General features: G+C 44.5%; 1 protein-coding gene across 2 annotated transcripts in view; it reads right to left on the reverse strand.

Annotated features, from left to right (window-relative positions):
• Positions 1-23956, reverse strand: part of LOC143029163 (proteasome activator complex subunit 4-like) — a 200170-nt gene that overhangs the window by 116189 nt on the left and 60025 nt on the right. For both annotated transcript variants that reach the window (XM_076191649.1, XM_076191648.1), the window contains 4 exons: positions 23564-23691; positions 22900-23004; positions 21738-21886; positions 19994-20200 (listed from right to left, as the gene is read on the reverse strand). In XM_076191649.1, coding sequence (XP_076047764.1) covers positions 19994-20200; positions 21738-21886; positions 22900-23004; positions 23564-23691 — 589 coding nt within the window. The remainder of the gene's footprint in view (positions 1-19993; positions 20201-21737; positions 21887-22899; positions 23005-23563; positions 23692-23956) is intronic.

The following is a 23956-nucleotide window of genomic DNA, read 5'->3' on the forward strand; positions in this document are numbered from 1 at the left end:
GGGTGTCACGTGATAGAGGAGTGATGGATCTTCCCAGGGAAGGAGCCTGATTGAGTTGCCAGTTTCCTAAACTGGTTCAATTTTACGGTAAACATGGAGGATGTATTTTCCGCGCCTCAGAATAAAAAGCCGAACGAGCGACAATTGACGTAATAATCCGTCACGTTTTAAAATACGAAATTAGCAAGAGTTATGACTTGTTTGGGTAAAATATGAATAGTATGGCACATTGGCATGTGTTATACCCACGCACAGTGTCTGCGCGCGCACCCCGACCACCCACGGCGCGACCCACGCACCCTCACCAGTTGACCCCTGACCTCTATTTGTGCGTACTCGCTCGACCCCATTAGCGAAAATGCCGCGGAAATCACGTGCTATTTTGGACACATCAGCCAAAATTCGGGCTGTTTTAGATGAAAGTGCCCTACTAAGTGACAGTGACACTAGTGGTTCTGGTGATAGTGATTCTGTGGACGATAATTACCGACCCACCGCGCACGCACAGACATTGTTCAGGGAAGAAATGGAGGAGGATGCATCCTTGTTCCCTGGCATCCACGTTAATTTTTCCTCTGACGAGGAAGGAGGAGAGGAAGGAGGAGAAGAGGAACCGTCAACGTCCGTCAGTACGGCGGAGGCATACGGAAGAAGATCGCGTGTGTCTTCTCCGCCACCAATCGAGCCTGGCAACATGGCGGCCATTGTCTCGCCTGTGGCACTCCCTCAACCTACCCCGTCGTCTCATAGGTTGCTCCCTACCACCAAAATACGCCAAGGTGACTTGTCTATTGATGTTTTTCTTACTATTTAGACCCAAATGAGTTGATTTAGCCCATAAACAGAGAAAAAAAAATTTTCACCTACCCCATCGTCTCTGGCGTGACATTTTATTTTACCGCGATCGGCCGCAACGGGTTAAATAATAAACAAAAGGATAAATAGTATAATAATAATAAATTGACATATAACTAATAATAAATGAAAATCAAACACACAAATGATAACAAAACAAAAACAATATAAAATAAATCATAAACTGAACAACATTGCACTACCTGTGCAGGAAGTTTATTCCATTCATTAACTACACAGTTGGCAAAGTTGTTTCTACCTACTTCCAAATTGAATCTATTTCCGGACAGTTTGAGACCTTTGTTTCTTGTCTGATTCTCATTCAATGTGAAAAATGTAATTTTCACAGGAAAATTAATTTTTCCCTGATACAAACCTGAGGTACTCCTTACACTAGGATATCTTCGTGTAGCACGAATATTTCTACTGCGAAATTAAAATCCTCACTCTGTGGGTCTGGGCAACGCTTATCCTCAGTAAGGGGCCCCATTGGGGCAAGGGGGGGGGGGCCTTGCCCTCCACCACAAGTCTCGCACACTATAACCATTCTCCGAGCCAGGTATGAATTAAGCACAAGGTTTGTCAGGCAAGGAGAAGGAACTGTTTAGAGGGGTGGTTGAGGAGGGCCATTAAAGGTAAGGAGTACCTCAGGTTTGTATCAGGGAAAAATTAATTTTCCTGCGAAAATTACATTTGTTCCGAAGAATACAAACTCTTCGGTACTCCTTACACTAGGAGACTCGGACTTAGGAGGGAAGGAAGTTATCTAGCCTGGGAAACCGCTGTAAGGAAAATCTAGTGTGCTAAGACTATGTTGACCAGACCCCTATACATTCCCCTCACTTTGAAGTGCACCCCTTTCTGTTCCCTGGAGTGGAGACAGACAGGTTATAATCACTTTTGTACCACTGAAGGGCTTGAATTGATTCCCTTGGAATGCTTGAGAGCCCGCGGGTAAGGTAAGGGAATGTAAGAGTATGAGAAGGACTTTGGAAAGTTATCCCTGCAGTTGCCGAGCCAGAACCTGGATGAGTTGTCAGGGTCGGCTGTGTGCTCGAGGGGTATATCATTTTCAGGACTTCTTGGGCAGCCACTATGGGGCCCAAAGATAAGTTCCCTAAAGATTCCCACATAACTTCTTTGAGGTAAAAGGAAGTGAACGTATTCTGGCTCTTCCATATACCTGCTTGAAGAACCTGGTTGACTGACAGATTCTTTCTGATGACTAGGGAGGTACCTACTGCCCTCAGGTCATGGACAATCTGTGTGGTTCATGTCGCAGGCTCTGCGGATGACTTCCATTGTCCAGTAAGAAATGGAATCCTTAGTGATGGGCTACCTTTAGTAGAGATGAACAACCTCTTTAATTCTGGTCGAAGATGTTCGGTTCTCATGAGGTTGTTGTTGTCGTTCCCTAGACTGTCTGTCCGAGCAGTCCCGTCTCCCCAAGGAAGGCCATAGCCGAAACTGGGTTTTCCCACAAATCCTTTATAGAGTGTATGTTGTGTTGTTTGCGTGCATGATTGTGTATAATGCAGTCTTCCATTATGTGTTGTATGGTATGGGGTGAAGTGTTACATCCTGGGCAGCTGTTCACAACACGGTCGTCCAGCCTCTTCTGGTAGCTTAGAAGTGCTGGGTGGTGACCGCATCGCAGTCTGGCCAAGTGGACTCTGTCCTTACGTGGGAGAGAGGATTCAGAAGGGTGGATATCAGGGGGTCTGGCATGCAGCAGTGTGTTGTCTTTCAGTGTGTTAATGGAGCGGTGAGTGATATGATTATGAATATGTTTCCGGAGGCTGGTATTTGGTGGTTGTGGAGGAAGAGAAGAGAGTATCTGTGTGTAATAAAGGTCTATGGGTGTAGTTTTAATGTTTCTTGGTGTGTGTGGGTGTTCTGCTATGTAGTGTAGCGGGTGTGATGTGTTTGTGGTGGCTGCAGCAAGTGTTTGTGTGCCTCTCATGTCGAGGTGGTCCTTGACTTTGAGGACTTTTGTTTCATGGTGTAAATGGTCTGTAGGTGATGTATTTGTGCAGCCTGTAACTGTTTTTAGGGCTTTGTTTTGTATGATTTGAAGGGTGTTGTGGTGTGTCTCACTGAGATTAGGAGCCCATGCAGGACTCGCATAATTCATCACTGGGCGTATGCATTGTTTGTATATTGTTATATTAGTTTCTTTGTTTTGTCCAAATGTTGTTCCAGTGATTGACTTAAGTGCGTTAAGTCTAGGTGTGCATTTGTTTTTTATGTTTGTGAGGTGTTGTTTGAAAGACATGGATGTATCGTATGTTACACCAAGAATTTTCGGTGTGTTTGTGTGTGGTATTAGAGTGTTGTTGATGTAGAGATGAGGTATGTATTTGTGTTCTTTTGTCCAGTTGGTGAGAAGTGTTGCTGTAGATTTGGTTGGAGCTATTTTGAGTCTGTTTGTGATGAACCATGTGTTGAGTGTGTCAAGGTAAGGCTGGATTATTTCTGCAGCTTTGTCTGTGTTACGATGTGTGCATGTGATTGTTATATCGTCTGCGTAGGAAGAGATTTGTATTTCTGAGGTGTCTGGCGTGGGTAAGTCATGCATGTATAGATTAAATAATGTGGGGGATAGAACTGAGCCCTGTGGTACTCCGTTCTTAATGTTTCTGATGTGCGATGATTGGCCATTATATGACACATGAGCATTCCTGCCTGCCAGATAATTGGCCAGCCATCTTTTGGTGTTATTGTGCATGTCTGTGTTATATATTTTATTTGTTAGGTTGTGGCGGGGGATAGCATCAAAAGCTTTACTAATGTCCAATGTTATAAGAAGTGTTTCTGTTGCCTCTAGGGATGTATCTCTTGTCTGCGTTTTGTATGATTGTATTAAAAGCGTGCACAGCATTGTTTATGTTTGTGATTGGCGTACTGTTAAGTGTTTCAAAATGTTGTTCTGTCTCTTCATTAAAGGCTTCCCAGTTAGCTCTCTTGTAATTGGTGTAAGTGTGTCTGTGGCCAGCTGGGGTGCATCTTGTTTTGGTGGTGATGATGATTGGAAGGTGGTCAGAACCAAGGGCTCCGACCACTCTCCATGATGTTGTTGGGGTTAGGCAGGGGGAGCAAAAGGTGATATCAGGAGAGGAGGGAGTGTAGAGGGCTTGGTATGGGATATGTGTATGATTATGCGTGCTGTTCATGATAGTCAATGAGTCGAATTGAGTCTGTATATCAAGCCCTCTGTCTGTGTCAGGGTTGTCGACAAACCAGGCAGACGACTTGGCGTTGAAGTCACCACCCATGATCAGGTTGGGGATTGAGGTTAGTTGGCTGAGTTGAGGTCTGAAGGTGGTTGGAACTGTGGGGGATGATTGGGGGGGAATGTACATGTTAACTATTGTTAGTGTTGAATTGTTGCCTGTGCGGATACGAATGGATTGGGTTTCTGTTGTGTTATCTGTGGTAGGGAGGAGAATTTTGGTTGTGGCACTTGTGTCCACAAAACAGATGGAATGGTGGATCAGGGTGATGAGTCCACCGCCATTGCCGTCAGTCCGGTCTTGTCTGATGGTGGTGTAATTATGAAATGATGGTGTTTTGTGTGAGTGTCTTAATTTTGTTTCTTGTAGAATTGCAATGTGTATGTTGTGTTGTTTAAGAAAGTGTTCAAGTTCATGTTTTTTAGTGTTAATACCGTCAATGTTGTGTTGTAATATGTTGATGTTGTGTGTTTTGTATGTGTTGTATGTTGCCGTTTGGGGTTGAGGTTGGGGTGGTAGTGGGGAAGGTGTAGGATCTGGGTCAGAGGGGGGGAAAGGAGAGATCGGGGACAAAGGAAGGGGAGTACTAATCGGGGGTAAGGGCAAAGGGAAATTGGGAGTGGGTAAGGGTGTTGGCTGTGGTTGGGGAGGTGAGATTGGGGTTACTGGAGGGCAGGTAGAACATGTCCAAGTGTTTGTGTATTGAGGTAGGTCCGGATGGCTCGTACCGGGCATAGAACTGTTTCAGTCTATTCTCCCCCTGCAAATTCGTCTAAGGACGGAACACTAAAGGACCAGAATCTAGGGTCGGATTTGGCAGGATCTTGGTTTTTGGCAATGAATTGAGGCATGAAAGTGAAGGAGACCTCTTTCCATCCTTTGGAATGCGCGACTCTATAAGAGATGGCATGTAACTCCCCTACTCTCTTGGAAGATGCCAGGGCTAGCAGAAAAAACTGTCCTCTAGGTGAGGTCCTTCAGATGTGCCTCTCGGAGAGGTTCGTAAGGGGGACCCCACAGAGAGTTCAGGACTAATGCCACATCCCGCGGAGGAGAACTGATTTCCCTGGGGGGGCATGATGTTTGAAGTGCCTGAAGAGCATGGAAATTTCCGGTGAAAGGGCTAGGACCATGCCCTTCAGAGAAAACACCTGATTTAGAGCTGCCCTAGAGCCTTGTACTGCCGAGAGGGAGATCTTCTTGGACTTCCTGAGGAAGTGGAAGGAGGCGATCTCAGGAATGGTGGCTCGATCTGGGACTAACTTCCTCGAGTGGCACCAATTTGCAAAGGCATTGCATTTCCCTTGATAAAGGTTAGCTGAGGAAGAGCAAATAGGAGTGGACATGTCCTCTGCCACTTCTCTGGGAAAACCCTTCTTTAGGAGGATCCGGACCATAGTCTGAATGCGTGAAGATTGAGTGCTGAAGGGTTTTTGTGCCAAGGCCCGTTGATGGGTGGAAACAGAAGATCTGGTCTTCCCTGAAGGGCCAGAGGCTCTTCTACTGCTAGCTCGAGGGCGTCTGGAAACCATAGGGCTTCAGGCACCAAGGAGCGATCAAAGTCATCCGAAGGTAGGATGCGTGTCTTGCTCTCAGGAGTACCTTCTGGAGCAAGGGAAATGGTGGGAAAGCGTAGGAGTCCAGGTTGTCCCAACTTTGCAGAAGAGTGTCTTCTCCTGCTGCCAGAGGATCCGAGAAAGGGCTGAAATATATTGGGAGTTGGTGATTCCATCTCATTGCAAAAAGGTCCACTAGAGGGGAGCCCCATTTGCTGAGGATGAAGTTCGCTACCTCTCGATAGAGGGACCATTCTGTGTTGATTATCTGATTCTTCCTGCCGAGGTGGTCCGCCCAGACATTCCTCTTCCCCGGGATGTAGCGGGCTTTGAGTGACACCTGGAGATTCTTGGCTAGGTTGAGGATGTCCATCATCAGAAGGCATAGTTCCTGGGAGACTGTGCCCCCCTTGCTCGTTCAGGTAGGCTACTACCGAGGAATTGTCCGACATTATGCCCACTACTTTCCTGAGACTTGATCCGTGAAGTGACGGAGAGCCAGGAGTACTGCTTTCAACTCAAGCGAATTGATATGGGCTGTCCGCTCGACTGTGGACCAGGAACCGCTGATGTGATCGTCGTTGAGGTGGGCTCCCCAGCCCTCCTTGGAGGCATCGGAGAACAGGAGGACTTCAGGGGGAGATGGGCCGAGGGGCATCCCCATGAGAAGGTTGCATGGGCCTTCCTCCAGAGAAGAGAATCCTTGACTTCTTCGGTGAGGGAGATGTGTTGTAGGGGTTCTCCCTCTTGCGGGGCCCACTGAGACTTGAGGAGCCACTGTAGCGGTCGCATTCTTTGTCTACTCCTGGGGATTAATTTCTCTATGGAGGCCATATGGCCCAGGAGGATTTGGCATTGTGTCGCTGTCAGGAACCTGGTCGATAGTGCCTGTGCAACTAGAGAAGCGAGATTCTGGATCCCCTTTTCTACTGAGAAGGACTCCATTAGGGAGGAGTCCAGGACCATACCCAGGTACGTGACTCTCTGTCTTGGTAAGAAATCTGACTGTTCCGGGTTGACTACTGTGCCTAATTTCAGGACAAAGGTTAGGACCATTCTCAGGTGTTCTTGGCATAGCTGGGCGGAATGTGCAAGGATCAGCCAGTTATCCAAGTAATGGAGTAGTTGAATTCCCCTGGAGTGGGACCACGCTGAAACGAGGTTGAACACACTGGAGAAGACTTGGGGTGCTGTGGAAAGTCCGAAGCAGAGGCAGGGGAAGTGGAAGGTGTTGCCCCTGTGGATGATTCTGAGGAATTTCCTGGAGGAGGGATGCACTGGTATGTGGAAATAGGCATCTTGGAGGTCCAGCGACACCATGAAGTCCCCTTCCCTGATAGACGCCCTTACGGACTCTGGGGTGTCCATTTGGAACTTCGTCAGGGAAAGGAACTTGTTGAGTGGAGACAAATAGATGACTGGTCTCCACACCCCTGTTGTCTTTTCTACTAGGAATAGCCTTGAGTAGAACCCTGGGTCCGGAGTCGAGAGTTCCTCTAAAGCTCCTTTCTGGAGCAGAACGGAGGATTCCTCCGCTAGGGCCCGCCCGCGAGCCGAGTCCGGGTGGAAGCTGCTGACTTGGATGGGATAGGGGGAGAGGTTTGGGACAGTGGGAAAGGGAAGACAATAGCCTGTCTTAATGACTTAGTAGGTCCAGTCTTCCGCCCCGGCCTCTTCCCATGCTCTCCAGTAGAGGGAGAGGCAACCCCCTTTCTTGTGCGGAGGGGCTGGCGAATTCCTAGAATTCCTGTGGGGGAGTCCGGAGCCTCTATAATGTTTGCGTCTAGGATCTCTAGTCGTAAAGGGACGGGGCTTTCCTGTCTGCCTTTTCGACTTGGAGTGGAGGGGTAGGGAATCAGCATGCGGGTTAGAAGGGGGGCCCTCGTCAATGGAGCATAAATTTCTCTGAGGAGGGGATCACTGGGGTCTCCTAGGACGGTGTCTCTCCTGCGGGACTCAATGTTGGCCCAAGACGTTAAGAGGCAGGCCGCTTGATGCTTCAGAGCTCTGCTCGAGCTTTCCCATAGAGCCTGGAGGTTGCATTCCCCTTGGGGTTGCAGCCCGGGTAAAAACTCCCTTACTGAAGCCAAGACGCGTTCCAGCCAGGAGTGCACCGCGAGAGAGAGAGCCAGGGCCTGAACGAGGTCCCTGGATTTTCTGCCGGAAAGGATGACGTTTCTTCTGAGCAGTGAATCCACGTCCGCTTTGACAAGCTCTGGTAACCGAGCCGGGATCAAGGCTGCTTAAGGTTTGTCCCTGATGGGAAGTAGAAGCGTTTTTGCTGTTCCACTGGAACAGAGCACCAACACGGTTTTTCGGTTGCCCGCTTTGTGAGTGCGTCGGAGGCCTGGTTCATGGCTCGTACCGCTGTGTACTCCATGGGAGTTGGTTTTGTTGTTTGAAAATTGCCCGTCCTGAAGATTTCAGACTCGAACGTGACTTCCACTTCCTGTGGAAGGCTCAGTTGATTAGCTCTCCTAACTTTAGAGAGGATCTCTGAGCAGGAGGGTGTAACAACCAACGGGGATTCCGACTGGGAATCCTGCGAAGTTTGGTAACTTGCCCTCTCAACCCCGGCGCTGTGGACGTCGTCGCCGTCGTGGCTGGCGCCTGTCCACCCGCGACTAACGCGCGCGTGGGTACACCTCGGGCCTCCTGCCCCCCGGGCATAGAAAGGGTTCCATGAATGACCCGGCTCGTCTTACGATTGGAGGAAGGAGGACTGCGGGACTCCCGAGAAGGAGGAGAGGCCGAAGCGCTCGTCGGCTCCAAAATCGGGTCCTTTGTCCGTGGGGGGGGGGGGGGTGAGCTGCCGGGCCGCGTCGCGGGGGGGGCCACCTGCAGACGCATCCGGGAAAAAGCTCGTACTCGGGGGATAGTTCGCGGGGGCCAGAGGCGCATGCCCGTCGAAGCTAACCGCCTTGGGTGATGGAATAGGAGGTAATTGGCTTGAGACTGACTCGAAGTAGCCGTTCTACAACCTTTCCGTCTACTACGTTTTGGAGGAGGGGGACCGGGCCGCGTCGCGGGGGGGGCCGCCTGCGGACGCATCCGGGAAAAAGCTCGTACTCGGGGGATAGTTCGCGGGGGCCAGAGGCGCATGCCCGTCGAAGCTAACCGCCTTAGGTGATGGAATAGGAGGTAATTGGCTTGGCTTGAGACTGACTCGAAGTAGCCGTTATACAACCTTTCCGTCTACTACGTTCTGGAGGAGGGGGAGAACTGCCCTTGTCCTCTGCCAGCGCAGCATGCCTTCTCTTTGTTTCGGGTGAGCGGGGAAGGGATCTTCCCTGCGCGCGTACTTCGTTCTTTGCCTGCACTTTCTTGAGAGCATGAAAATACGCGGACCACTGCTTATCGTCCCAATGAGCAAGCGACCTCATCCGGGAAAAATCTCGGACAGGAACGGTAGCTAGAGGTGGCCTTAGGCGCATGTCCGTCTACGCTAACCGTCCTGGTTAAAGGAATAAAGGACAACTTGGCTTCCTGTCTACTACGCCGTGGAGGGAGAGAATTGCTCGTCTCCTCTGAAGCCGTAGTCTGCCTTCTCTTGTTTTTGGGGGGTGAAGAGGGAAGCCACTTTCTATACTCGCGCACCTCCTCTCCTGCATGCGCCTTCCCGTGAACATGAAAGTGCACAGAACGCTGACTATCATCTCACTGAATGCACGTCTCACACGGGGATGAAGGCGAACACTCAAGAGCTATACACTGGAAACACCAAATGTGAGGATCCACCTGGGCTGGCGGTAAGGGGGGTGAGATAAAGGCATCTCCCTTCGGCGAAGGCAGCAAACCTCTCCTGACCACAACAATACTGGAACCAGAGTCCATACTTACAGTGAAGGGCAGGATACCCGGTGGCAGTTAAGGGAACAATACTTAAGAAATTCCAGGACACAGGACGGCGTAAGGAAAACCCCGATGAAATTGAAGGACGACGAACTCCTCTGCGTCCTGGGAGTGAGCTGGCGACAATCGAAGCGGATTGCTCGATTCTCGGCCCATACGTAAACAGAGAACCGGCGAGTAATTAACGGTTCGCTGCCGCGCCAACAATGGAGTTTGACTGAGAATCAGCCCACCAAGGGGTAAACCGACAAAAACTAAACATGTATGGTAGAGAGATGTTAACGCGGTCACTACTGCGAAGAGAATGGTTATAGTGTGCGAGACTTGTGGTGGAGGGCAAGGGCCCCCCCCCCCCTTGCCCCAATGGGGCCCCTTACTGAGGATAAGCGTTGCCCAGACCCACAGAGTGAGGATTTTAATTTCGCAGTAGAAATATTCGCGCTACACGAAGATATCCTAGTGTAAGGAGTACCGAAGAGTTTGTATTCTTCGGAACAATTTTGTCACTTTTGATGTTGTCAATTCCTTTTAGAATTTTAAAGACCTGTATCAAGTCACCTCTGAGTCTACGCTTTTTTAGGGAGAACAGATTCATATGTTTTAGTTGAATCTGAAAGGGACCTGGGAGTAATCATCTCAAGTGACTTGACACCTGATAAACATGTCAATAAATTTTAAAAGTAATAACAAGATTTTGGGAAGGAAATTAAGAGAGAAAGGGATATGAATCAAGTAGAGAAGAAAAGGTAAAAGGTGTTGATAGAGAGATAATAATGGAAGAGATGAAAGTAAGAGGAAGATGGGCAGAATATTTTAGGGAGTTGCTCAATGTGATGGAGGATATGGAGAGAAAGGTAGTTCTGGTGTGAGGCACTAAAAAATGAGTGATGAATGAGGAAAATGGAGGAAAAATAAGAAGAGGTGAAAGCAGTTATCAAAATGATGACAGTAGGTAAGGCACCTGGGTTACATCAGTGTCACGTATAGTGTCTAACGAAGGGAGGTACAGTCATTGTGGACTGGTTGACGAGATTGTTTAACGATTGTCTAAAAGAGGGTAAAGTGCCAGAGGACTTGAGGAGTGCCTGTATAGTTCCACTTTACAAAGGAAAAGGGGACAAGTATAAGTGTAGTAGTTTTGGAGGTACAAGTTTGTTGAGTATAGTTGGGAAGACTTATGGGAGGTTTTTGATCGAGAGGATTGCGAGAGGAACAGAGGGAGTAATTGGTGAAGAACAGTGTGGGTTTAGGAAAGGTTGGGGTTCTATGGATTAGATTTTTGTGGTGATATGGTTTGAAGTCACAAACTCCCCCCCTACCAGAAGGCTAGGACAGTGACCCTCACAGAGGGTTTTGTGGTAGGTAGATATATGAGAAAGTTTTGGGAAAAGGATGTTTTTTGGGGCTTTATGGATTTAGAGAAGGCTTATGACAGGGTAGACAGGGAGGCACAGTGGGAAGTATTGCAGATATATGGGATAGGAGGAAAGCTGTTAAGAGAAGTCAATAGTTTTTATGAGAGTAGCAGAGCCTGTGTTACATACATACATATACCAAGGATTTTTCCACCTTACAAGGGAGGTAGCCAAAAAGGGAAAGGCACAAAATCATTTCCACCCATTCCATCCCTGAATACACTCCACACCCCTCCACCCTCCCTCTTATCTGAGCACCTCCTGGATGACGGGTCATCCCTGCACCTTGTCCACTGCCCTGGTTCAGAAGCAGTGTCGCAAGACACAGCACATCCACAGCAAGGACGCTTCATTAAATTGGCGACCCCCCCCTCTCTGTCCCCCCATTGCATAAAAGGAGAAAACGGGGAGAAATCCCTTCGGGCTGCGTCAAATTTTTCTCACACATACTACCTCATCCCCCATCCCCCTGCCCATTCCACCTCATGCAATCACAACATCATCCATATACAACCATTCTCCATTCACCCCTGTCTTCTGTCCTCTCCTGTCCTTCCTCAACAGACATTCCCCTCTTCCCCAAAGCCCCCTTCACCCCATCCATCCACCTCATCCTAGGACATCCCCTCATGTTCACTCCCTCCACATCTGCCTTCCATACCTCTTTTACTAGTCTCTCTTCACTCATTCTTTCCATGTGTCTAAACCATCCTAATATTCTTTCATCAGCCCTATCTCCCAGCTCCTTTTCCACCCCTGTTCTCCTCCTCACCTCCTCATTTCTCACTCTATCTAGCCTAGTAACCCCCATCATACTTCTCAGACACTTCATCTCAAACACATTCAAACTCCTTCTCTCTTCTTCTCTTATGTTCCATCTTTCTGCCCCATACAGTGCTGTTGGCACAATCACTCCTTCATACAATCTCCTCTTAGCATCCATTCCCAAATGTCTATTCCTCATTACACTTTTTAATCCACCAAGGCATTTACTCGCTTCTCTCAATCTACATTCTACCTCCACTCCACCTTTTCCTGCCACATTTGCACCCAAGTATCTAAAACTATCCACTTCCTCCAGTTGCTCTCCCTTAATGCTCACTTCCAGTCTACTGCCACTTTCACCCCTTGCACATCTCATCACCTTACTTTTACCCACATTTATCTTTAGCTTTCTTCTATCACACACTCTCCCAAACTCTGCCACCAACTTCCTCAATCCCTCCTCCAATCCTGCTACAAGCACAGTGTCGTCCGCAAACAACAACTGGCTCACCTCCCACTTTTCTCCATTTTCTTTAACCATCTCCAATCCCTCACCCACTACCCTTCCATTTACCTCTCGCACTACCCCATCCATGTATAAGTTGAAAAGCCAGGGCGACATAACGCATCCTTGACAAAGTCCCACTTTTACCTCGAACCACTCACTCTCTCCATTTCCAATCCTGACACAAGCTCTACTACTCTCATAAAAACTCTTGATACCTCCCAGAAGCTTTCCTCCTATCCCGTATATCTGCATAACCTCCCACAGTGCCTTTCTGTCTACCCTATCATAAGCCTTTTCCAGGTCCATAAAAGCCCAAAAAACATCCTTCCCCTTTCCTATAGCTTTCTCACATATCTGTCTTACCACAAAGATCTGATCTACACAACCTCTACCTGTCCTAAATCCACAATGTTCCTCTCCTAATCCTTTCAATCAACATCCTCCCATAAGCCTTCCCAACTACATTTAACAAGCTAATCCCTCTGAAACTACTACATTCACACTTGTCCCCTTTTCCCTTGTAAAGAGGAACTATACAGGCACTCCTCCAGTCCTCCGGCACTCTACCCTCTCTCCAGCAAACATTAAATAACCTCCCCAACCTGTCCACCATCACTGTACCTCCCTTTTTCAGACATTCTGCATGGCATCCATCCAGACCAGGTGCCTTACCTGCTTTCATCATCTTAACAACTGCCTTCACCTCATCCTTCCTTATTTCTCCTCCATTTTCCTCACTCATCACTCTCATTTTCTTCACATTTCCCACTGTAGCTATCTTTCCTTCCCTATCCTCCTTCACATTTACCAACTCCCTAAAATATTCTGCCCATCTTCCCCTTACTGCCTTCTCTTCCATTATCATCTCTCCATCTGCACCTTTTACCTTTTCTTCTCTACTTGATTTGCCTCCTCTTCCTCTTTTAATTTCTTTCCAAAACATCTTTTTATTACTTTCAAAATTTTCTGTCACTCTTACCCCATTTCACATCTGCTCTCCTCTTTGCAACCTTTACCTTTTGCTTTAATTCTCTTTTCTTTTCTTTGTACCTCTCATATGACTCCCTTGTCCTATTTTGTAACCAATCTGTGAAAGCTTGCTTCTTCTCTTCTAAAACCTTCTTTGTTTCCTCATCCCACCAATCACTACCCTTTCTTCTATTTCCCCCTGTCCTTCTTATTCCACACACCATCCTTGCACACTTTATGACTCCCTCCTTGAATCATCCCCATTCCTCCTCCACACCCAGCTCTACTCTATCCTTTACTCTCTCCCACTCCTCCTTCAGCTTCTTTCCATACTCCTTCTCCTTTTCCTTTTCATTCAAAGAGTTCACTCTAAGCACCTCCCTACCTTTTGTCCCTTTCCTCTTTCTCCATCTATCCTCCACTCTCAACTTACCTTCCACCAAAAAATTATCTGATATTCCCCCACCCTCTCCCCTTAGCACATGTACATCCTTAACTCTTCCTATCATAATCCTATTTACCACTACATAATCCATTAGCGCTCTATCTACCACACTTCCATCCACCACCCTCTCCCATGTGTACTTATGCTTGACTTTCTTCCGAAACACTGTATTCGCTATCATCAACTCTCTTTCTAGACACATTTCCACCATCAACTCTCCACTACGATTCTTTCCTGGAACTCCACATTTCCCAACCACTCCATCGATTGGACCATTTCCTACCCTAGCATTAAGGTCTCCCAGTACTATTACATTGACATTTCTTCCTAAATCCTCTATGCACTCATTTAAATCTATCCAAAAGGCCTCCCTTTCTTCTACACTCTTCTCACTGCCAGGCCCATATGCACTTACAAAGACCCACATCTCCTTCCCCAGTTTCACCTTCATCCACATTATCCTTGAGGAAACCTCCTTCCACTCCACTACCTGTTTACCTATCTCTTCACTTACTAATTCTAACACAGGCTCTTATTCTAGTAAGAGCCTGTGTTAGAATTAGAAATACAGAGAGTGAGAGGTTTGATGTAAAAGTGGGACTTCACCAGGGATTTGTCATGTTGCCATGACTGTTCAATGCAGACATGGATGGGGTGATGCAAGAAATAAATGCAAGGGTAATGGGCTGGGGATGTGAGATGGTTAATGAAATGAAGAAAAATGGAACATATGCTAGGTGTTGTTATCTCATGACACTGCACTTGTAGCACAATCAGAGGAGGGATTAAGGAAATTAGTGACAGAATTTGGGAAGGTGTGTAAATGAAGGAAGTTGAAGATAAACGTAGGTAAAAGTAAGGCATTTACCTGTTTCTCTCAATCTACATTCTATCTCCACCTCCACTCTGCCCTTTCCCGCCATTTCCAACCAAGTATCCTCTAGGAAGGGAGATTAGAGGAAGTGGATAGTTTTTTATGCTTCTGGCAGGAAAGGGAGGAGTGGAGGTAGAATATAGATTGAGAGAAACACGTAAATTCCTTGGGGGATTAAAAAGTGTAATAAGAAATAAAAATTTGGGAATGGATGCTAAAAGGAGATTGTATAAAGGAGTGATTGTGCCGACGGCACTGTATGGGGCAGAAACATGGAAGATAAGAGAGTAAGAGAGGATGACTTTGAATGTGCTTGAGATGAAATGCCTGAGAAGTATGGTAGTGGTTACTAGGTTGGATAGTGTAAGGAATGAGGAAGTGAGTAGGAGAGCAGGTTGGGGGTGGAAAGGGAGTTGGGAGATAGGGTTGATGAGAGAGTATTGGGATGGTTTGGACACATGGAAAGATTGAGTGAAGAAAGATTAGTAAAAGAAGTGTAGAAGGCAGAGGTGGAGGGAGTGAACATGAGGGGGCAACCTAGGATGAGATGGATGGATGGGGTTAATGGGGCATTTGGAAAGAGGGGAATGTCTGTTGAGGAAGAAAGGGAGAAGATAGGGGTGTGGAGAATAAATGTGTATGAATGATGCTGAGATGCACGGAAGGAGTGGGTGAAGGATGGGGGTGAGGGAGTATGTTTGAATGATATTTTAGATGCAGCCTGAAGGGATTTCTCCTCATCTTCTCTTTTTCTGCATGAGGGGACGGAGGAGGGTTGCCGATTTAATGACGCACCCTTGCTATGGATGTGCTGTGTCTTGCTACATTGCCGATGACCCAGGGCAGTGGGCAAGATGCAGGGGTAACCTGTCATCCAGGAGGAGCCAAGATAATTGGAAGGGAGGGGGGTGAATGGGAGTCAAGTATGTGGGGATAGAATGGGTGAGAGTGAATTTTATGCTTTTATTTTTTGGCTACCTCCCTTGTACATACATATACCAAAGGGAGGTAGCCAAAAAGAAAAAGGCATAACTAACATTCCCACCCATTCCATCCCTAATACACTCCACTCCCTTCCACCCTCTACCCTCCCTCTTATCTTGGCACCTCCTGGATGACGGGTCATCCCTGCATCTTGTCCACTGTCCTAGGTCAGAGACAGTCTCGCAAGACACAGCACATCCACAGCAAGGCCACTTCATTAAATCGGCGATCCCCCCACCCCTCTCCATCCCCTCATGCAGAAAAGGAGAAGACGAGGAGAAATCCCTTTGGGCTGCGTCAATTTTTTCTCACAATTACTACTTCACCCCCCATCCATTCCACCTCATGCATCACATCATCATCCATATACAACCATTCTCCATTCACCCTTGTCTTCTGTCCTCTTCCATCCTTCCTCAACAGACATTCCCCTCTTCCCTAAAGCCCCTTTCACCCCATCCATCCATCTCATCCTAGGTTGACCCCTCATGTTCACTCCCTCCACATCTGCCTTCCACACCTCTTTTACTAGTCTCTCTTCACTCATTCTTTCCATGTGTCCAAACCATCCCAATACTCTTTCATCCACCCTATCTCCCAGCTCCCTTACCAACCCTGTTCTCCTCCTCACCTCCTCATTTCTCACTCTATCCAGCCAAGTAACCTCCCCATCATGCTTCTCTGACACCTCATCTCAAATACTTTCAAACTCCTTCTCTCTTCCTCTCTTATGTTCCATGTTTCTGACTAATACAGTATTGTTGGCACAATCACTCCTTCATACAGTCTCCTCTTAGCCTCCATTCCCAAATGTCTATTCCTCATTACACTTTTTAGTCCACCAAGGCATTTACTCGCTTCTCTCAATCTACATTCTACCTCCACCTCTACTCCCTTTCCTACCACATTCGCACCCAAGTACCTAAAACTATCCAATTCCTCCAGTTGCTCTCCCTTAATGCTCACTTCCAGTCTGCTGCCACTTTCACCCCTTGTACATCTCATCACCTTACTTTTACCCACATTTATCTTTAGCTTTCTTCTTTCACACACTCTCCCAAGCTCTCTCATCAACTAGCGATAGTTAGACCCATCCTTGACTATGCGGTACAGTTTTGGTCCCCGTCCTACAAAATGGACATAAATTCACTAGAATCAGTACAGAGAAGAATGACCAAAATGATACAAGGACTCGGAAATTTGCCTTACGAAGAGAGGCTTAGGCACCTAAACTTACACTCTCTGGAAAGACGCAGAGTGCGGGGTGATCTAATAGAGGTGTTCAAGTGGATCAAAGGCTATAACAAGGGTGATGCAAACAAGGTCATCATAATAAAACAACAGGGCAGGACTCGCAGTAATGGGTATAAACTGGACAAATTTAGATTTAGGAAGGAAATAGGCAAGAATTGGTTTACAAATAGGGTGGTCGATGAATGGAATAAACTTAGTAACCACGTAGTAAGCGCTGAAACTATCAGTTGTTTTAAAAAACGATTAGACAACTTTATGGATGGGGACGACAGGTGGTGATGGATACGGAGCTGCCTAGTGTAGGCCATATGGTCTTTTGCAGTCTCCTTTATTTCTTATGTTCTTATGTTCCTCAATCCTCCTCTGATCCTGCTACATGCGCAGTGTCGTTCGCAAACAACAACTGGCTCACCTCCCACTTTTCTCCATTTTCTTTAAACATTTCCAACCCATGACCCACCACCCTTGTATTTACCTTTCACACCACTCCATCCATGTATAAGTTAAACAGCCAGGGCGACATAACACATCCCTGACGAAGTCCCACCTTTACCTCAAACCACTTACTCTCTCCATTTCTAATCCTGACACATGCTCTACTACTCTTGTAAAAACTCTTGACAGTTCTGAAAAGCTTTCCTCCTATCCCATCTATCTGCAAATCCTCCCACAGTGCCTTCCTGTCTACCCTGTCATAAGCCTTTTCCAGATCCATAAAAGCCCAAAAAACATCCTTACCTTTTCCTATAGCTTTCTCACATATCTGTCTTACCACAAAAATCTGATCTATGCAACCTCTACCCGTCCTAAATCCACACTGTTCCTTGCCAATTACTCCCTCTGTTCATCTCCTAATCCTCTCAATCAAGATCCTCCCATAAGCCTTCCCAACTACATTTAACAAGCTAATCCCTCTGAAACTACTACATTCACACTTGTCCCCTTTTCCCTTGTAAAGTGGAACTATACAGGCACTCCTCCAGTCCTCCGGCACTCTACCCTCTCTCCAACAAACATTAAATAACCTCACCAGCCAATCCACCATCAATGTACCTCCTTTTTTTAGACATTCTGCATGGCATCCATCCAGACCAGGTGCCTTACCTGCTCTCATCATCTTAACAACTCCCTTCACTTCATCCTTCCTTATTTCTCCTCCATTTTCCTCACTCATCACGGTCATTTTCTTAGCACTTCCCACTGCAACTATTTTTCCCTCCCTATCCTCCTTCACATTTTCTAATTTCTTTATATTCTTTTTTGTGCCGAGTGTCCCTAGTGTTGCAGCATACTCCAATCCTGGTCTTATCAGTGTGGCTAAATTTTTTTTTATCAATACCTCTTCCAGGTAATGAAAAGCCACCTTTATTGATCTTAGTAAATTGTAGGTTTCTCCAACTACTATGTTTATATGCTTGTCTGGTGACATGTCTTTGCTAATAATTACTCCTAGGTCCTTTTCTGAACTGACTTTTTTCTTCCTTTGTACCAATTTTATACTGTCCTGATATTCTTTTTTTTACTTTTTCCAAACTCCATTACACTACATTTCTTGTTATTAAAGTTCACCTTCCACTTTTGGCTCAATTCCCAGACTTTGTCCAAGTTTCTCTGCAGTGATTCAGTCTTTTTTTGTACTTACTTTCTTTAGTAGTTTTAAGTCATCTGCAATGAAGTTCATATAACATTCCACACCTTCATCCATGTCATTTATATATATAGAGCCAAACATTATTGGAGCTAAAACAGAACCTTGTGGGACTCCACTTATCATTTCTTCCCAGTAAGGTAATGAGATGTACAAGGGGAGAGGATGGTAATAAATTGGAAGTGAGTATTAAGGGAGAGAAGCTGGAGGAAGTGGATACCTTTAGATACTTGGGGTGAATGTGGTGGGAAAGGGAGTAGAGGTGGAGGTAGAGCATAGATTGAGAGAAGCAAGGAAATGTCTTGGGGGATTAAATAGTGTAAAGAAAAATAGACATTTGCGAATGGATGCTAAGAGGAGACTGTATGAAGGGATGACTGTGCCAACAGCATTCTATGAAGCAAAAATATGGAACATAAGGAATACAGAAAGTGTTTAACCTCTTCACTCCGGGGCACATCACACGTCTGGCAGCATTAACTGCCCGACGTGCGATGTTGCGTCATAATAATTGCATTATATAAAATAAAGTCAGTGCTCAATCGTTCGTTCTCTTTCACCCGTGTATTTTGATAACCATAGAGAATTGATGAAGCCAGTTTAGAGAGAATGGAAATTATGTAGGTATGACTACAATAAATATAATCAAGATGGCAACGTCGGCATCATCAAGTACCCACTTGCTCCTCATGCCGCCTACGTAGGCATCACTGTATGGAAGTGGTTAAATGCATACGAGATGAAATGTGCAAGAAATATGGTAGCGATTACTAGGCTGGATAGAGAGAAGCAGGGGTGGAAAAAGAGTTGGGAGATACAGTTGATGAAAGAGTATTGGGATGGTCTGGACACATGGAAAGAATGAGTGAAGAAAGATTAGTAAAAGAAGTGTGGAAGGCACAGGTGGATGGAATGAACATGAGGGGGCGACCAAGGAAGAGATGAATGGATGAGGTGAAAGGGGCATTGGGAAAGAAGGTGATTTCTGGTGATGAAGGAAGGGAGAAGACAGAAGATAGGGGTGAGTGGAGAGTGGTTGTGTACAGATGATGCTGTGATAGATGAGTGTGTGGGGGATGGGGGGGATAGGGAGTATGTGTGAATGATATTTTGATACAGCCCGAGGGGGGGGGGGCAAGTACATGAATCAGCCTTGCTGTGGATATGCTGTGTCTTCCTGCATGGCTTCTGACCCAGGGCATTGGATAAGATGCTGGGATAACCCATTATTCAGGAGGAGCCAAGAAAAGAGGGAGGGAGGGGTGCTGAATGGGAGTGGAGTGAGGATGAAATGAGTGTGAGTGGATTTATGCCTTTTGACTTTGGCTATCTCCCTTGTACGGGGAAAAAAGACCTTGATATGTGTATGTAAATGATGTATGAATTTGGATGTTTTGATATTCTGTGCATTACATAATTTACTTAGTCTATGTCCACATATGTTTTTTTCCTATATACCAATATATATAATCATTCATTTTAATGATGAGCTTGATTATCATACCTGAGATTCTTTCCCTCGTGTGAAATACTCGGGGCTTTTTTTTTTTTCTGTGTTGTGATTAGCCTAGCCCATATGTTGTTTGTGACATGCCCCATGAACACCAACATAATACAAAAATAAAAATTACTTACTGCTCTAATAGTGGAGGAATTACAATCTCTGGTCGCAGAAGAGATAAGTAATGAAAAATGCTCCCTGCATCATGGGCTCCTAGCTTAGAAAACATTGCAAGTTGTGCCACTGGCTGAACACACTTTACAAAAGCTGTTATATCCTCTTCTGTCAGCTTTGCTTCTGGAGCAACAGGAGTTTCCCATGAAGGCTTCTTGTATCGTTCCCTGTGGTTAAAAGATCCTGTGGTTAACATAAATTGAAACCTTGGAAATATAATGTAATTAAACATACATACATTGAAAGGTCCTTTTTCCCTAATAAAGGGGGTGGCCTTGTCAAGGTATACATCCACCTTTCATCCATCCCACACCCACTTGTTGTTCCTTCTATCTAAACCAGTGGTTCTTAACCTTTTTCACTGCCCGTACCCCTTGGCATCTCTGAAAAAATTCCCATACCCCCATCAAATTTAAATACAATGCAAACATATGAAAAGGATTAGTGACAAATCTTGCTTTGCTTTCTCATGGAAAATATACAGTACCATTGCACTGGCTATCTTGTCTCGTAGCTCCAGGTTCAAGGTTTCGTAGCCCCTTGGGGGTACAGGTACCCCAGGTTAAGAACCACTGATCTAAACTTTTTGTGGATGATTATGATAGATGATTATGAGCATGGAAATATATCTCATTTATCAATTAAATATCCATTTTTTTTTTTTTATGTACTGAAAATATTATGGTTTTTCATGTAAACTATCTGGGATACAAAATACAAAAACAGATAAGGTGTTTGAAAAATATGATCAGCAATTCAAGAATGGATTGCATAATAATGAATGTTGGAAGAAAGCTGTCATACTGGGTACACCAACGAGTGTGGAGGTATTTTGGACATAATGAAAGAATGAATGAGAAATGACTAGCTCAGAGTATGGAAAAGAAAAGTGGAATAAACTCAAGAGCAAGTCTTAGAATGAGATGGATGGATAGAGTGAAAAGTGCTTGGGGTGCATATAATGTGTCAATGGAGCAGGAGAGTACTGTATTTCAAACCAATAACCAACATTTCTATCTTTGGGGGAAATATCATGCCAAAAAGATGGAATCAATGGTCACAGAACAGCAAATTTAATCTTTTTTTTTTTTTTTCTTTGAGTGGAGATTGGCCTCCAATTATAAAGAAATGCTGTGTGAGGACGAACAGATGAATAGATGACATGGTTCAATGGGATGTTCTCTGCATCTATTCAACAGATGAACGAATGAGGGAGTTTGTCATATTGTGAGGAGGTGGGGGTAAATTAGCTTCAAGGGTTGGGGCCTAGCAAGGAGCTGTCCCCACAACAATATATCTGACTCAAGCAGTCTCTCAGCTGGCAGGGAACCCTTCAGCACTTATGTGCTAAGATGGGTGGGATAGGTGAGTGGGCGTTTTAATAAGAGATGTGTGCTTTGATTCAGCAATCTCCCTTACAAGGGTGAGAAGGCCATTTCCACATACATGCTCTTCATTATGCATTCATTTCCATATACACTCAACTATGCTCCATCCCCTACATGTTTTTGAGCATAGAGTAAAATAGTATATGACCCTGGCCTATCACATTCAAGGAACTATATTCAGAGTAACTGTGACATACTAGATTCTGTCCACTGATTTCATCTGATTTTATTCAACAGAGGAATATCTTCTATGCTACTTGGGTTATATTCTAACAAATGCTTCTATTTATAAATACTATTTAGCCTCTTAAGTTACCTATGAAGCCGCTTGATAAACAGACTTGCAAGTTTATTTAAGAAATCATGTAGTGGCCGTGTCCATCTACCAGCATTGGATGGATGAAAATATGATTCCAGAGTCTTGAAGAGACGATTCAGATGCTCCTGTGTACTGCTGTCGCCACCCTGCACATAAAACACAAGTGAATTGAACATAGTCAGAATAATTCATTCCTGAAAAATATTTGTGTACCTTGAAAAGAATAATGTGGCATGAATTAGGGATGACCCTTCATCTATGAAGAGCTGAGGAGGGGCAATAAATGGGTTTTAATGGGCATGACATAGTCATATACTTTGACTTAGTCACTGTATGCATAAAATTTTTAACCCTTTCACTATATCTTATGACTTTAGTTGCCACCAGCCAATTTCATTTAGCCACATGAAACTTCCTTCACTACAAAATGTTAAACACAACTTTGGCAAATTGACCCTTTCACAGCAGCAACCAATGGCAAGCACCTGCAAGCAGTAGTCCTCCATCACAGAGTCTCACTGCTGTCCATTTTCAAAACTCATCAATACCCTCACCTCTGTCTAAAAACATTTTAGTATTACCTATTTTGTTGTAGTTTTGTGCTGCATGTAATATTTTGCCAGCTGTATGTAATATTTTGCCATCAGCTCTCCACATTTAATAACAATTAATTAGTAAGGGTGTAGGTGTCCAAAATTTATCTATTTTGATTATTTGCCAAGTGAGTTTGTTGCATGGGTATACTATATCACATTCCATGCTTCAAAAAGCCTTCCATAAAGAAGTAATGTCCAAGCCCTCTCAAAGAGGAGTTGTGATGTTAGCCAAATCACTTATTTATGTTACTTAAATACATTTTTGTAAGGCTTTGTTACCTTCAGTGACATGCAGGGGTATATTGTCAACTTCTTGCCCCTTACCATGGGGTGCTAAAGAAAATATTATGATATGCAGTTAAAGGAATGGTAAAAGAAAGATTTAAGGGAGGTAGTACAAAGGAAGGCTACAAATTAAGTGATAAGCAATCTGTTTTCAAGAGATAGTTTCCAATCACAAAAGAATGCATCACATGCTGTTAAATACCAGGGTAAAATGCAGATAAAATGAAAAGAGGGGTTACTATGAACAAGTATGAAGTGCATGTCACTGGAATGCTCACCAATGTTGCTACAATAAACATTGAAGTTGCTGAGCTGTCCAGACTTTGACCTTTACTGATTTGCTTCTGCTTGTATGTAACTGGAAGTTGGAAGGATGTCAGAATCTGGAAAATTAAAATAAATAAATAAATTATATATATATATGTATATGTGTATATATATATATATATATGTATATATACATATATATATACATATATATATACATATATATATATACATATATATATATACATATATATATACATATATATATACATATATATATATACATATATATATACATATATATACATACATATATATACATACATATATATACATATATATACATACATACATATATATACATACATATATATACATACATACATATATATATATATACATATATATATACATACATATATATATATATACATACATATATATACATCATCACCTAAGCTCTTCCCTTCACCACCTTCATTTTCATCATCATGTGATTTCTCCCCTCTCCCCACTTCCATCCATCTTGACAATGTCACATCCAATGTATTTCTCATCAGTTTGGGATCCAAGACCTCATGATCATACTTCATACATCTCTACCATACATAAAGTAACTGCCATAAGTAATGTGTATTACAAAAAAAAAAAAAAATCTGTACCCAACACACTTACCCTTGTGAAGATCATTGGCTTGTATGGTTCCCAGTCAATATAGCCAATATTAAGCCATGCCAATCTTGTAAAAAGCCAGAAGAGATTTCCTTCCCATGGTGGATGATTGTGGCAGGCATCCCATATTCCTGTAAATCACATTTTCATAACTGCTAGAAATAATACACTCTAGTACTCTACATTAAAAGAAAGAAAGAAAGAAAGAAAGAAAGAAAGAAAGAAAGAAAAAAAAAAAAAAAAAAATTAACCTCATGACTCGTTCATTAATGTCAATTTGCATATCTATTCTGGTTAATCCCACCATGGAATAAAAAAGCTTGTATTTTCCCTTATGTAATCATTTACTACGATACAGCTCCAGCTGTATAACCCTGCTTGTATTTTCTCCTATAC

The sequence above is a fragment of the Oratosquilla oratoria genome, chromosome 10 (assembly GCF_046742065.1).
Source record: "Oratosquilla oratoria isolate Oo_2021 chromosome 10, ASM4674206v1, whole genome shotgun sequence".
Lineage (NCBI taxonomy): Eukaryota > Metazoa > Arthropoda > Malacostraca > Stomatopoda > Squillidae > Oratosquilla > Oratosquilla oratoria.